General features: G+C 39.8%; 1 protein-coding gene across 4 annotated transcripts; it reads left to right on the top strand.

Annotated features, from left to right (window-relative positions):
* The first annotated feature begins 140 nt into the window (after positions 1-140).
* Positions 141-14232, top strand: LOC103703185 (WD repeat domain-containing protein 83-like). Of its 4 annotated transcripts, XR_005513587.1 has the most exons (7): positions 141-1698; positions 2066-2111; positions 2236-2367; positions 2821-2904; positions 2996-13596; positions 13680-13819; positions 13896-14232. XR_005513587.1 is itself a non-coding variant. In XM_026803023.2 (4 exons), the coding sequence occupies exons 1-4, from the start codon at positions 1673-1675 to the stop codon at positions 2608-2610; spliced, it is 237 nt and encodes a 78-aa protein (XP_026658824.2). In that variant the 5' UTR covers positions 141-1672; the 3' UTR covers positions 2611-2802. The 4 variants fall into 3 exon arrangements, 1 of the variants encoding a protein (XP_026658824.2); XR_005513586.1 differs by having other exon boundaries at positions 2821-13596; XR_005513588.1 differs by lacking the exons at positions 2821-2904; positions 2996-13596; positions 13680-13819; positions 13896-14232 and adding an exon at positions 2578-2802.
* Positions 14233-14877: the final 645 nt, after the last annotated feature.

Genomic DNA, 14877 nt, shown 5'->3' with positions numbered 1-14877 from the left:
GGGCCAGGCTTGCCAACCACAAGAGATGCACGCCGTGATCATTTCATATTCCAACTCAAGCTCCCCTTCCATGTAAAAATCAATATCAATATTGAAGACTACGAAGCAAAGAAAAGATGATTAACTCTTGTAATTATAGGAGTTGGATCCACACCATTTGTGTTTCTATCCGGTCGAATCACTATTGAGATTCAGGTGATTCTCGCTAATCAACAGAACAACGGAAAATGAAGGGCACATCATCTGTTGGATCATTTCGATCATTCGCCATTGATCGATGAATAAATGGTGGCAGGTGATTTAACTACACATAAACATTAATTAGGATCTTAGAAGGCTAGTAGGAAAGAGGCATGTAAACTTCGATTCAATGTCTCAACCGTATGAGACTAAATACTGAGGAGCACCAGCTCTCGTCCCTGGTGCAATTGAAGCCGCTGGGCACTGGCCTAGACATGGGCCACGGACCCATTCCAAAGATTTAAACTGAGCCTCGTTCCCGCCGACGGCTCAATGGCAATTCCGCAAATACCCCGTATCTGCACCCAAGAAATTACCCCATATAAACTCGGCATCCATGTTTCTCCCAGAACTCAAGAACTCCCCTCTCCTCTCTCTCCTCCCACTCTCCCTCACCAACGGCGACCACGAACCACCCGCTCCTCCTCGCCGTCCTGCTCCTCTCGCTATTCCCCCGCCGGGGGGACTGAATCTCCGATCGAGAGCTCGACGCCACCATCTCCGCCCTCCGGCCTCGCGGTTACCAGTTCTTTGGCGACGCCATCGCCGCGTCCGACCTTCGTTTTGACCTCCTCCGTCTCAACTCCTCCCACACCCTATTCGCCCCCACCGACTTTGTCCTCTTTGCGCCTCCGCCGCCGCCGACTTCCGCTCTCTCCGCGAGCACGTCGCCCTCCGCCGCCGCCGACGTCCGCCCTCTCCGCGACCACGTCGCCCTCCGCCGCCGCCGACGTCCGCCCTCTCCGCGACCACGTCGCCCTCCGACGCCTCCCTCTTCCCGCCCTACCTCCCTCCCCACCGTCGTTCCCCACCGCGACATCCGCCCTCGCCCGCCACCGCCAGCCCCGGATCGCCGACTTCGCCATCGCCGACGTCTGGAACGTCGTCCTCGCCCTCCACCGCCACAAGGCCTCTGGCAGACCCGTTCCTCCCCCAAGACCGCCCGATCTCCATCTCCCTCGGTACCCGTCCGCCGATCCGCCTGATACGCCAGCTTCGGCGCCGTCTCCGATCGCGGAGCTCTTCCCAATGTTGCCGGAGGCGCCGATCCGGGATCGAGATCCACGTTTCCGGCGGTGGTTTCCCCGTCCTATCTGGACGGAATCCAGCTGCCAATGGAGCCCGGAGTCGCGCCCAGAGGGATATCTTCGGCGATCGAGGCTCCGATTACCGGGGAGATCATGCATCTGGGAGGGTATCCCCCAGAAGGGACGACGATGAATTCTCCTGCGGCGAGTCCTACGGGGATCGTGTCTCCTGAAGGGAGTCCGCTGAAAGGGATCCAGGTGACGGCGTTTCCGATGGCGATGGGGTTTCTTGGAACCAAGCCTGAGCTCATGGATCGCCGTCCGTTGGGGGAGGAAGGGTCCCGCCTCTTCGCTAACTACCGTGGCCGCCCACGCCCGCGTCCGCATGCCAGCGATGACGCCTTATGATCGATCAGATGCCAATCTTTAGGTCAGTTTTTTTCCCCCTTTTCCTCATGGACAACATCTACCAGGCTTGCTGTTAACCCGGATTTGGTTCGATCATGGAGTCAAGTAGATATATTTCTGTTTAAAAGAAGGCTGTTTATCCGGTATAAAGTTTATTTCACTTTGGATGTTGTTCTAAAGGTTTCTTTCAATTCCATGTACTAGAGAACTTGTTGACAACTTGGGGCAGTCTGTGAACTGTGTCTCATTATGGAACGATAATAACTGTGTCTTAGCAAGTTGCTTGGACTCTACCCTACGTCTGCTGGACATATAATATCCTTCACTATCTCCTAGAAAATTGAGATATATCTCATACATGCTTATTTATGATTTGCTTCTATTGTTAGGTCCCCGGGGGAACTTTTGCAAGAATACAAGGGGCATACCTGCAAGGTTTGACAGACACGTTCTGTAGTTTATTTTGTTGTCATGTTATCCCGTGATCCCTGCTGTTAAAGTTTACGTTGCTTTCGCAGTGGTGTGATACTGCTGTTTACTGTGAATTTCTTTTTCATAGTCTTACAAGATGAATTGCTGCCCGACCAACACTGATGCACATGTTGCTGGTGGGTTTGATGATGGGTTTATTTTCTTTTGGGATTTAGTAGATGCATCTGTGGTTTCGAGATTCCGAGCACATGCCTCCGTGGTAATTTTTCTTCCTTCACTTCATTTTGATTATTTTGAAATTGATGTTTAGATATTTAGTAGTGGTAAGGCATGTAATTTATATAAAGACGTTATTCACGTTTTTATGCCTAGCAATCTATACCAGGCTTCTTTATTTCTTACACAGCTGTCCTCCATCATTCAATGACCTTCTTATGAAGATGCTAATATTTTAGCTTAAAACATGCAGTCTTTGTATGCATGGCAACATAAGACAACTTGAAGTACTGGGCCCTTCTTATGAAGATGCTAATATTTAGCTTAAGGCACAGTCTTGGTATGCATGACTAAATAAATCAACTATGAAGTTTCTGGGATTTTCTTATTCTTGTAATATAAATTCTGACACATGCATCTATCTTCTTTGTTTAAGTCTTTCAGGTGTTGAGTAATGCATAATTTACTGACTGCCATTTGAGGCATGTAATTTCAGGTGTCCGAACGCATACACTCAATGGAGCCAGTCTCATCATTAACTTCTTGTGGGATGCCTCTGGTAAGGTGTCCTTGCACAGTGGTGAGAACTCCAGCCGTGCACCTTCTTGAGATTTGTTCAAATCCTAAAATTCATGAGTTTGTCCATTAAGCCTTTTGATTGGTTGCTTTAGTTTCAGTTTGAGACGGTGCGCCACAACCCCACCCACCACAAGTCCTTATCAAGTCCTGCAAATCCCACAGCCGCGAAGCCTTTGACATTTATATCCTATCATACTGTTCCTCTTCCATTATCACCTTTTCTATATTTAATCGAGAGCTAGTAAATTTTTCTTCCATAACTATTAGAATATAGATAACTTTGTATTATATATCTTAATGCAGGATAAGGCGAAGCTATGCTCGTGCATTGGAAATCGACAGGTGTTCTTTTGGGATGTCATGATTGGGCGTGTCATCAGGAAATTCCGTGGTCATGATAGCGAAGTTAGATTTCTACTTTTTCTTCTAACTTTGTAAATTATACTATTTTTTCTTTCTAGAACTCGACTTAGCATATGTGAGAAATAAATACATCATCTTAATTGATCTTATTTCATATATATTCTCCTTCAACATAGCATAGCAAAAGATTATGTATATCCGATTAGTGCACAAACAAATAGCTCAAATAGTTTTGCGTTAGTATAACAAATGTCTAGGATATTAGAAATCTGGTTCACAAATATTAAACATCCTACACTAGGTTTTCTATATTCGTGGTCTCTAGAAGTTCTTGCACTTAGATCTAGTTAAGAGCTATTTAATCTGAGTTTCATATAATCATTTTCCAATATGAGTTATTATACAATCACGTCATATACAAAATTATGAAAGACAAGAAATATGAAAATAAAGGAGAAAGAATTAAATTTAATATGGGATATATTTAAATGGAGCTGAAAATATCGCACCACCAACAAAAAGGCAACATTTACACTATATATAACCTCAGAATCGATTAAAGATATGGTAATGAGTAAAGAAGATGGCACAGAGCATACTAAGATTCGTACAAAATGTGCGCAAGTAGCAATTGGAGGACAAGAGGATTGAAATTTAGTTTGTTTTCTTTTTTATTATTCTAGTAAGCTATAGCTTACCCAAGAATGCCACCGATTTATGAAAATATAGTTAAAGTACATTGTAGAGCATGGTTATCTAAATTAAATGCTTCACAGTACCTCCATTCTGGGTCAAAAGACTTTAATTTGTGGTCACAATGTAAACCTAAAGTTTGCCAGAAAAATGTTATTGTCAAATTTTTAATTTGGCCGCCCACGACTGAACTAAAGTCAACAATAGAATAATAATATTAAAGCATAAAGAAGTCAAGTTTAGGAAAACATTTAGAATATTGAGTTGTGAAAACAAAATCAGATTTATCACTTTAGTGGAAAAATGTAAGCAAGTTTTAATAGTGACGCAGGCAAAGCAACAAATTAAATAATTCAGAGGCATAAAATGTTCTACAGAAAATGGAAACAATAATAAAACCCTCAAGGAAAATTAATACAACTAGATTACCATGCTATGTTCCAGAAAAATATCAAGTATTTTAAGTAATATCAAGTGAGCTAAGTAAGATGCATGCAATAGATCTCGCCAATCAAATGCCAAGTTTCCATGCATATACATCAGACAATTCAAACTCACTCTGAGAATCCACAAGAAGCTCTCCGTTGTTTTAAAAACAGAAAGCATCCTCAACAGCCTTGGACTGTGTTTAGGTTCAGCTTTATCCAATTGCTTGAACTCCCCAACAAGAAAAGTTCAAAATGTAAGGGTCTATCTACCACCACATTGTTCCACCAAAGCAAAAGCATATGCACTTGGAGCCATTCTCTCCAGAAACTGCACTATTCAAGACATCACTAAGTCATTATTTATATAAACTGACCATTTAGTTGATAGTTGGACCCACTTGGCCTTGCTTCCTTTGGACATGAATCAATTAAATCTAACACATTAAGATATATAAAAGTTAATCAAGCTGAAGCCAACTTTAATTTAGCAAATAATAAACACTTCTTTTCTCTTAACTTTCTACTCTATGCTTTTGTTATTCTCCCTGACATTTGCAAGGTGAGACCCTTTAGCATCATTTCATTATTTCAATGACCTAGGTGGCTTACCACAGTTTCTCCAATAGAAATTAACAAATAATGAAATCAAGGTCTACAGACACCTGAATAAAATGAAAACTCATCCTTGATGTCAAGGACACCAATCCTACTAATAAATTCCACAATTGCTAACAATTTACTTCTGATTGTTCTTTTTTTTTTGAATATGAGTGAATTTGAATAGAGAAGTAGGAAAAAAATTTACCTTTTCCTTTGAAAGGAGCAAGAGGTCATTTTCCAACACTTGTTCTCGGAACTCATCAAGAACTGCCAATGGCACGTTACGAAACCCATCGGCTTCAACTAAGGAAGCCATTTAAACCGGTAAAAAAAATTGACTGTGTTTTGTAATATGTTGTGATGAAAGATTAGATTTTTCAATAAAGAAGGCTTTTGTTAATAAGGGACTGTGAATACCGTTGATTCTCAGGTTAATCATGATACGACTATGTTATCTTTTAGATAGATTTTTCTATTATTGATATGCTAAAGAAAATTTTGAGTATGTCATGATTAGGGTGATTTGATCATTGGTTAAATATGATCTAAATTTTTAAGAAACCAAATAAGTCTTGTGTTAATTTTTCCCTCTTTATGATTTATAAATTTAAGTTAAATTTAAATCTTTGTGGCATATTGAATCATGGTATCAATACTTTGCCTTATCGGACTTGCTCTTGTGAACTGAGGTCAATCATTTTTGAAATAGACCATTGGTGTTTAATGACCATCATTACATGTTCATTTTGTGAATCATATTTCCAGCCATATAAAGATTTGATACTAATAAGGTTGGTCATTATCTTTCATGGATCAGCACGCTACCCTAATAATTGTATTAGATCCATTGTATTGGATCAATTTTATTTCAAGTTCTATCCCAAATATTATTAATTTAGTCGATCTTGTTGTGAATTGATCCCAATCCGATCTAGAGTGAACCTGCATCAATCTTAGATTTTAGTTAGACACTTATCTAGTGCCAATCTTGCTAGTTTATATGAAATTTTTGATAATTGATTCAAAGTTATCTATCACACTGATTTTGATCGAGAAGAATAAGATCTTGGATTTATGTTTCTCAATGGGCTAAGCATCTCTAAATTGGAAGGTCTAGATTCTTTAAATCTTGAGGACAATTTTTTTAAAGAGGGAAGAATATAAGACCAGTCCCAAAATGGGCCATATTGGACTGAAGTCGGCAGGCCCAACCTACTTTAATCCAATTTGGATAGAAGAAGCACAATAGAGGATCATGAAGAAAGGAGGAGAGAATGTAAGACCAGGGCCAAAATGGGCCATATTGGACTAAAGTCGATAGGCCCAATCAACTTCAGTCCAATTTGGATAGAAGAAGCAGAACAGAGGATTGCGATTACGATCCTCTGTTTCACCTTCCTCGGGCGTAACAGGGGTAGGTTCCGTGGCAGCCCCATGACAGCCTGAACAATCGCCGATCTTGCTCAACCGTTGTGATAATTGTGGTAGTGAATGAGTCGACCCAGTTTGGAAACCCTCCTATAAAATTCTGCCCCCCTACGGTTGATCCACCGTCGAGCGTTCTCCTCCCTTTCCTCCCTCCTTCTCCCTTCGATGGCCAATAAGCGCCATGCCTTGAAAACCCTCTTGTTCCATTACTCATTTTTTTGTCGGAAGCGCCGCCGCCGCCGCTAGCCTGTCGGACTAGCTACCCTTGTCCGAGAACCATCCCCTCCAGCAACTCACCAGTGAACTCCCCTTCTCCTTGTTCTTCTATTGCTAGATAATCCGAGCCTCCTTTTTCTGTCCCGGCCCCAAACCGAGGACGCCCTCGGTTTTCCTCTTCTTGTCGGTCGCCACAGTAGCCGTCGGCCACTACTGCCGTCAGCCGCCCAGCTCGGCCGCCATCGGATCCTTTCCTCTCTTCCCTCTTCCCTCTTCTTTCTCTTTCCCTTTCCTCCTTTTTGAGTTTATCAGGATAAAGAACTCTTGTGGGCCGTGTCCATCGTAGGTCGAGTTTGGGCCCTGTTCACCATGTTGGGTCGTATCCATTGTGGGCCGAGTTCAAGCCCTGTTTATTGTGTTGGGCCATGTCTATTTTGGGCCGAGCTCGGGCCCTGTTTATCCTATTGGAACGTATCCATTGTGGGCCATGTTCAGGCCCTGTTCATCCTATTGGGCTGTATCCATTTTGGGCTGAGTTCGGCCCCTGTTCACCATGTTGGGCCGTGTCCATTATGGGCTGAGTTTGCACCCTGTTCATTATGTTAGGCCGTGTCCATTGTGGGCCGAGTTCGGATCCTGTTCATTCTGTTAGGTTGTATCTATTGTCGGACGAGTCTATTCATTTTAGGCCCTGTTCATCTATTATAGGCCATGATTATTTGGGCCAAGTTCATTCATTTTTGACCCTGCTCATCTATTATGGGCCATGTCCATTCATTTTGGGCCCTGTTCATCTATTGTGGGCTGAGTCTAGTTATTTTGGGCCCTGTTCATCCATTGTGGGCCGTGTTTATTTTGGGTCGTGTCTATTTATTTGGGCCCTATTTATCCATTGTGGGCCGAGTCCATTTATTTTGGGCCCCATTCATCCATTTTGAAATGTGTTCATTCATTTTGGGCCCTATCCATCCACTGTGGGCCGAGTTCATTCATTTGGACTGTGTTCATCCCCGTTTTAGGCTAAAAGGAAAAACAAAACTAGCCCTTGACTTTCTTTAATCGAGTAGATGTAGACCTTTCTCCTAATGGTTGGGCCGCACTCAAACCGGGCCTGTGATCATGATCAAAGCAAGAATTGGACCGAGATTCTCTCTCTAAGCTGGACCTATGGATCTTAGTTTAAAGTCCTGGCTTTCTTTTTGCTCAGATCCAAGTTGATCTCTAGGTGGACGACCTGTACTGCCTCGATATCCGGACGGTAAATTGGCCCATTGCTTCAACCCCACCTAGATTTGACCATCTTTGATCTACACCATTTCGGATCCGGTCTTACATTCTCCCCTCCATAAGAAAACTTCGTCCTCGAAATTTGAAGAACCTAGGCCTTCAATTTAGAGATGCTCGACCCATTAACATAAATCTAAGATCTCATTCTCCTCGATCAAAATCAGTGCGATAGATAACTTTGGATCGATTATGAAAAATTTCATATAAACTAGCAAGATTAGCACTAGATAAGTGTTTAGCTAAAATCTAAGAATGATGCAAGTTCACTCTAGATCGGATTGGGATCAATTCACAACAAGATCGACTAAATCAATTGTATTTGGGATAGAACTTGAAATAAAATTGATCCAATACAATGGATCTAATACAATTATTCTAGTAGAGTGCTGATCCACGAAAGATAATGACCAACCTTATTAGTATCAAATCTTTATATGGCTGGAAATGTGATTCACAAAATGAACATGTAATGACGGTCATTAAACACCAATGGTCTATTTCGAAAATGATTGGGCACAATTCACAAGAGCAAGTCCGATAAGGCAAAGTATTGATACCATGATTTAATATGCCACAAAGATTTAAATTTAGTTTAAATTTATAAATCATAAAGAGGGAACAATTAACACATGACTTATTTGGTTTCTTAAAAAATTAGATCATATTTAACCAATGATCAACTCACCCTAATCATGAAATACTCAAAATTTTCTTTAACATATCAACAATAGAAAAATCTATCTGAAAGATAACATGGTCGTATCATAATTAACTTGAGAATCAGCAATATTCACATTCCCTTATTAAGAAAAGCCTTCTTTATTGAAAAATCTAGTCTTCCATCATAACATATTAGAAAACACAGTCAACGTTTTTTACCAGTTTAAATGGCTTCCTTAGTTGAGACCAATGGGTTTCGTAACGTGCCGTTGGCAGTTCTTGATGAGTTTCGAGAACAAGTTTTAGAAAATGACTTCTTGCTCCTTTTAAAGAAAAAGGTACAAATTTTTCCTACTTCTCTATTCAAATTCACTCATATTCAAAAAAAAAAAAAATAGAAGTAAATTGTTAGCAATTGTGGAATTTATTGGTAGGACTGGTGTGCTTGATATCAGGGATGAGTTTTCATTTTATTCAAGTGTCCATAGACCTTGAATTTCATTATTTGTTAATTTCTATTGGAGAAATTGTGGTAAGCCATCTATTTCATTGACATAATAAAATGATGCTGAAGGGTCTTACCCTTCAGATGTCAGAGAGAATAACAAAAGCATAGAGTAGAAAGTTAAGAGAAAAGAAGTGTTTATTATTTGCTAAATTGAAGTTGGCTTCGGCTCAATTAACTTTTATATATCTTAATGTGTCAGATTTAGCTGATTCTTGTCTAAATGAAACAAGGCCAAGTGAGTCCAGTTATTAACTAGATGGTCAGTTTATATAAATAATGACTTAGGGATGTGTTGCATAGTGCAGTTTTTGGAAGGAATGGCTCCAAGTGCGTATGCTTTTGCCTCGGTGGAACAATGTGGTGGTAGATAGACCGTTACACTTTGAACTTTTCTTCCTGGAGAGTTCAAGTAATTGGATCAAGCTGAACCTGAACACAGTCCAAGGCTATTGAGGATGCTTTCTATTTTTAAAACAACGGAGAGCTTCTTGTAGATTCTCAGAGTTAGTTTGAATTGTCTGATGTATATGCACGAAAACTTGGCACTTGATTGGCGAGATCTATTGCATGCATCTTACTTAGCTCAATTGATATTGCTTAAAACACTTGATATTTTTATGGAACATAGCATGGTTGTCTAGTTGTGTTAATTTTCCTTGGGGATTTTATCGTTGTTTCTATTTTTTGTAGAACTTTTTATATTTCCGAATTATTTAATTTGCTGCTTTGCCTATGTCACTATTGGAACTTGCTTCCATTTTTCCAGTGAAGTGATAAATCTGATTTTGCTTTCACAACTCAATATTGTGACGGTTTCCTAAACTTGAATTCTTTATGCTTTAATATTATTATTCTATTGTTGATTTTAGTTCAGTCGTGGGTGACCAAATTTAAAATTTGACAATAACATTTTTGGCAGACTTTAGGTTTACATTGTGACTACAAATCAAGATATTTTGACCCAGAATGGAGGTTACCATGAAGCATTTAATTTAGATAACCATGTTCTACAGTGTACTTTAACTAGTTTTTCATAAATTAGTGGCATTCTTGGGTAAGCTATTGCTTACTTGAATAAAAAAAGGAAAACAAACTAAATTTCAATCCTCTTCTCCTCCAATTGCTAGCATACATTTTGTACGAATCTTAGTATGTTCTGTGCCACCTTCTTTACTCTTTGCCATATTTTTGATCGATTCCAAGGTTATATATAGTTTTATTGTTGCCTTTTTGTTGGTGATGTCATAAATTCAGCGCCATTTAAATATACCCCTTGTTAAATTTAATTCTTTCTCCTTTAACTTCATATTTTCTGTCTTTTATAATTCTGTATATGCTGTGATTGTATAATAACTCATATTGGAAAATGATTTTATGAAACTTAGATTAAATAGCTCTTAACTAGATCTAAGTGCAAGAACTTCTAGAGACCATGAATATAGAAAATCTAGTATAGGATATCTAACATTTGTGGACCAGATTTCTAATATCCTAGACATCTGTTATAATAACGCAAAACCATTTTAGCTGTTTGTGTGTGCACTAATCGAATATACATAATCTTGTGCCATGCCATGTTGAAGGAGAATATATGTGAAATGAGATCAATCAGGATGATGCATTTATCTCTCACATATCTTAAGTCCTGGAAAGAAAAAATAGTATAATTCACAAAATAAGAAGAAAAAGTAGAAACCTAACCTTGCTATCATGACTACGGAATTTTCTAATGAGGCAGCCAGTTGAGATATCCCAAAAGAACACCTGCCGATCTCCACTGCACGAGCATAGCTTCGTTGGGCTTGCCAATGCCCGCGAGCTCTCCTCCGTGGAACCCGCCATTAGCCCTTTCGAGGCCCGGATCACCTCCAACGGGGGGCTAGTTGACTGCTGGAATGCACTGCGGGACCTGAAATCATGCACCAACGAGATCTTGCTCTTCTTCATGAGCGGCGAGACATACCTGGGAGTCGTGCCTGGGACTCCAAGTACCTGGGATCCCCAAGTCCGCTTCTTTATGTGAATAAGTCCGGTGCCACTCCTATTTCCAATTACATTGGTGGGGTTTACTTGAGCGTTGCTACAAAGTTTGATTGGGCTTATACTGATGTACTTGTCTTGTCTTGGATCTAAATTAATTATGGATACTTTAGTTCATATGCTGATTTATATATGTGTTGTCTTATCATTGCAGAATATTTTACCTTATATGTGCATCTGTGAGCAGTGTATTGTACATACGGTTTTTTGACATAGACCATTCTTCATTTCTTCATCGATTTCTTTTTCAATATAGGGTTTGGATATGGGATCTTAACATAAACTTGTTAGCACCATGTTCTATGTATATGTACTTGCATTACAAGATTGTCTTCCCTTCTAGACCAAGATATGAAGAATGGCCCAACTATATTGGTCTCTGTTGAAGTTTATTCCAGGCAATATCTCTAAGAGAAAAAGTTTATGATCCTATGATATGCTTCCATGGTATAGAAAATTGCCCTACTTTCCGATCTCCACAGATTGTTTGCTTCCCAGTTTTGATTTTGATGAAGTGTTCTTTATCTTTCGCAACTCCTTGCTCATCAGCATGCTCAACTATATGTTCTTTCTCATTACCGTCTTTCCATTTTTTCCTGGAGTCATGCATAGACATATCTTTTAAACCACTTTGATCTCTAAGTAGTGCTAATATTCAATCTATAGTTCGCGTATCAGATTTCTGGCTTCTTTTGTGATAATTTAGGCATTTTCAGAATTCATATACTGTTCTCAAATTAGTGCCCTTCAAATACCCCTTCATTCTTTTCTCCTCATCTATCAATATTCAACCCAAATCTTTGTTCTCCTGTCTTCAGTCTTCAACAAATACCTGATTAAGCGGTCTTCATCTTGAACTTCTTGCATTGCACCTTCCTTGACCATGTTTTATCATAATCAATTCAATTTCATGCATTTGAACGAAAAGATGACCCATACTCTCTTCTTGAAGTGGATGCCTTGGGCGTGAACTATCTGGTCATGATATCATTCTGAATCAGTACGATGCACTTCTTTAAACATGAGTTTGTGCTTCCCATTTTGTAGTTGAAATACCTTTCATTTGAAAACTCATGGTGATTTCAAACACTTTACAGAAAAGTTGTGCTCACAAAAGGCATGAATGCCATGTCCGAAATGATGCTGAGATACTCTAGGGGCACATTTGTTTGCTTGTAAGTGTCTGACATGTCTGAACTTGGGTTCTAATCAGATGCTTGTTTCACTGTACTGAAGTCAAGTTATTGCCACTTCAGCTGTTTCTTTTGCACGAAATTGGTGCATAGGATGCGCAATTTTTCCCACATACATCGTTAGATTATATACAGTAATGGTCAGTATATTATTCACTTAAATGGTTCATTTCAAAGGACGGAGCGAGTGGGAGAGCATTAAATTTGCATTAAATTTTTGCTTATCCACTCCCCCCTCTCTTTCTCAAACAACAAAAAAAAAACTTTTGCCTTTTTGGGTGGATGGGAAACTTATATTTTAGTGTTCGGGCTTGTTACATAAAAACAAACAGTTAGAAGTACCCACTTCCAACTGCGCTCGACTTCAGGCCCCTCGGTTATGAGGAAAATACGTATCCTAGAAGCATGATACATGAGTCCAATGTAACTGGCCTAATCCATCACATAACTTACTTAGCATTTTGAGGCTTTTAACCTGCAACCTGCTATGCCATCTTGTGCCATTGGATATAAAATTCAACAAACACAGATTTCCTATTTCATATCAAACGTCTGGAGGAACATGTGAAATTTTGAGTAATCAGCAAAAATTTCAAGATGGGAAGCTCGTGATCAATAATAACAATGTTTAGTCCATCATAAGCTTCCACTTTTCCACCTTACATAAAATCTCTTTCTTTTCCCCATGAATTTCAACACAAGATTCCTGCATGTCAAACATTCTCGAAAGAATTAGTGATCACATTATATGAACTTGAGATAAAAGCTTTGTCAACCCAACTTATTCGAAGGAACCCTGGATGACAGATCCTGAAACTCTTGGTTGAGGGAAAATTTTAAGCAATCGCGATCTGAGGCCTACATCATCTCCATATTATTGCCAGAAAAACTCTGGTTTGATGTCTACCTTTATTTCTTGCCAGCAGCACTTTTTTTCTCATCACAGATCACTGTGAATCCATGACATAAAATATGCTGCTGAAAAGATTTGTCAGGTCATCTTTATTATTTTATAGTAGTAGTGCTGTAGGTGGTATATTGGTATGTAGCTTAAGTTTGTCAGTTGTGACAATCACCAGAATTCTTATTATTTAGTTTTAATTGTTTGTACAATGTGATTATGCAGTGTTACTCTTCTGGTGCAACTTCTTTTTCCCCTTAAATACTAACATTGTTGGTAGTTTCTTTTTGTTTGTTGGGAGAAGATAATGACAGTGCCTAGAAAAGAGAAGAAAAGAGAGGCTAGGAGTGAGGAAAAGGCTGAAGTTCTGGATAAGGTTTCCCCTTACAGCCTCCTGTAACTCAGTTTGCGATCATGTTTGCTGCATCGCTGTTAATATTTCTTGATTTTTTTTTCCAGAGTATCGAGAATGAATTGTTGGAACGGCTCAAGAAAGGTGTTTATGGTGACATACAACTATCCCGTTGAGGCATATAATAATGTCCTTGAAATGGAGGGGCTACAACCCAGCGTTGAGGAAGAAGCTGAATCAAGATAGTGTAGGTGCACCCACCACAGAAAAATAGTGGCCTTATTTGCTTCACACATAGACTAACAATTCTTTATTGGTGACAGATTGAACGTGTGAAGATGTGGATGATAGACAAAAGACACATATGTGAGGTTAAGACGAAGAGCTTATTTCGTTCACATTGGCATCTGGCACTGCTTGTGTTGTTAACATGTTTCGCGAGGTTATCCTACGGAAAGCACTTGGCAGAAGCGGCAAGAGGATAATCTTCCCTCGCCTTAGGATGAAATTTTGAAGGGGGTGCCTGCGGATGAATATTTTCATGAGTTTGATACAGTATAGATCCAAAATATTCATGCGAAGTTCTTTTAAAAGGCATATTTTATGTTTTATTGCCCTTGTATTTTTCTCGCCATGATAAATAGGGCTTGTTAATTTTGACCTTTTGGTTCAACGATCAAACCACCACTTTTATACCTGTCGAGAATGGGCCCGGTTCCAGTCCCGTCTCTCGTGGACTGGACTAATAATTCTAATTAGTGTTTTTGACATTGAGCCAGAGATTGAATTTAGAGCCAGTCTGGTCAACTGACTAAGTAAACTCGTTGCCGGATGGCATCATTTAGGTTCTTTGGGGATGCTTTTCGAAAGTTCTTGGGCCAGGCTTGCCAACCACAAGCGATGCATGCCGTGATCATTTCATATTCCAACTTAAGGCCCACCGTGCCCCCCCGCCACCCCCTGCGCGCCCGCCAAAAAAAAAATGAAGGGTTCATGTAAAAATCAATATCAATATCGAAGACTGCGAAGCAAAGAAAAAATGATTAACTCTTGTAATTATGGGATTTGGATCCACACCATTTGTGTTTCTATCCGGTCGAATCACTATTGAGATTCAGGTGATTCTCACTAATCAACAGAACGGAAAATGAAGGGCACAGCATCTGTTCGATCATTTCGATCATTCGCCATTGATCAATGAATTAAATGGTGGCAGGTGATTTAACTACACATAAACATTAATTAGGATCTTAGAAGGCTAGTAGGAAAGAGGCATGTGAAACTTCGATTCAATGTCTCAACCAT

Source organism: Phoenix dactylifera, chromosome 10 (genome assembly GCF_009389715.1).
Source record: "Phoenix dactylifera cultivar Barhee BC4 chromosome 10, palm_55x_up_171113_PBpolish2nd_filt_p, whole genome shotgun sequence".
NCBI classification, from domain to species: Eukaryota; Viridiplantae; Streptophyta; class Magnoliopsida; order Arecales; family Arecaceae; genus Phoenix; species Phoenix dactylifera.
Note: the sequence above shows the minus strand (reverse complement) of the source record. Positions and strands in the feature narration are given on the sequence as shown.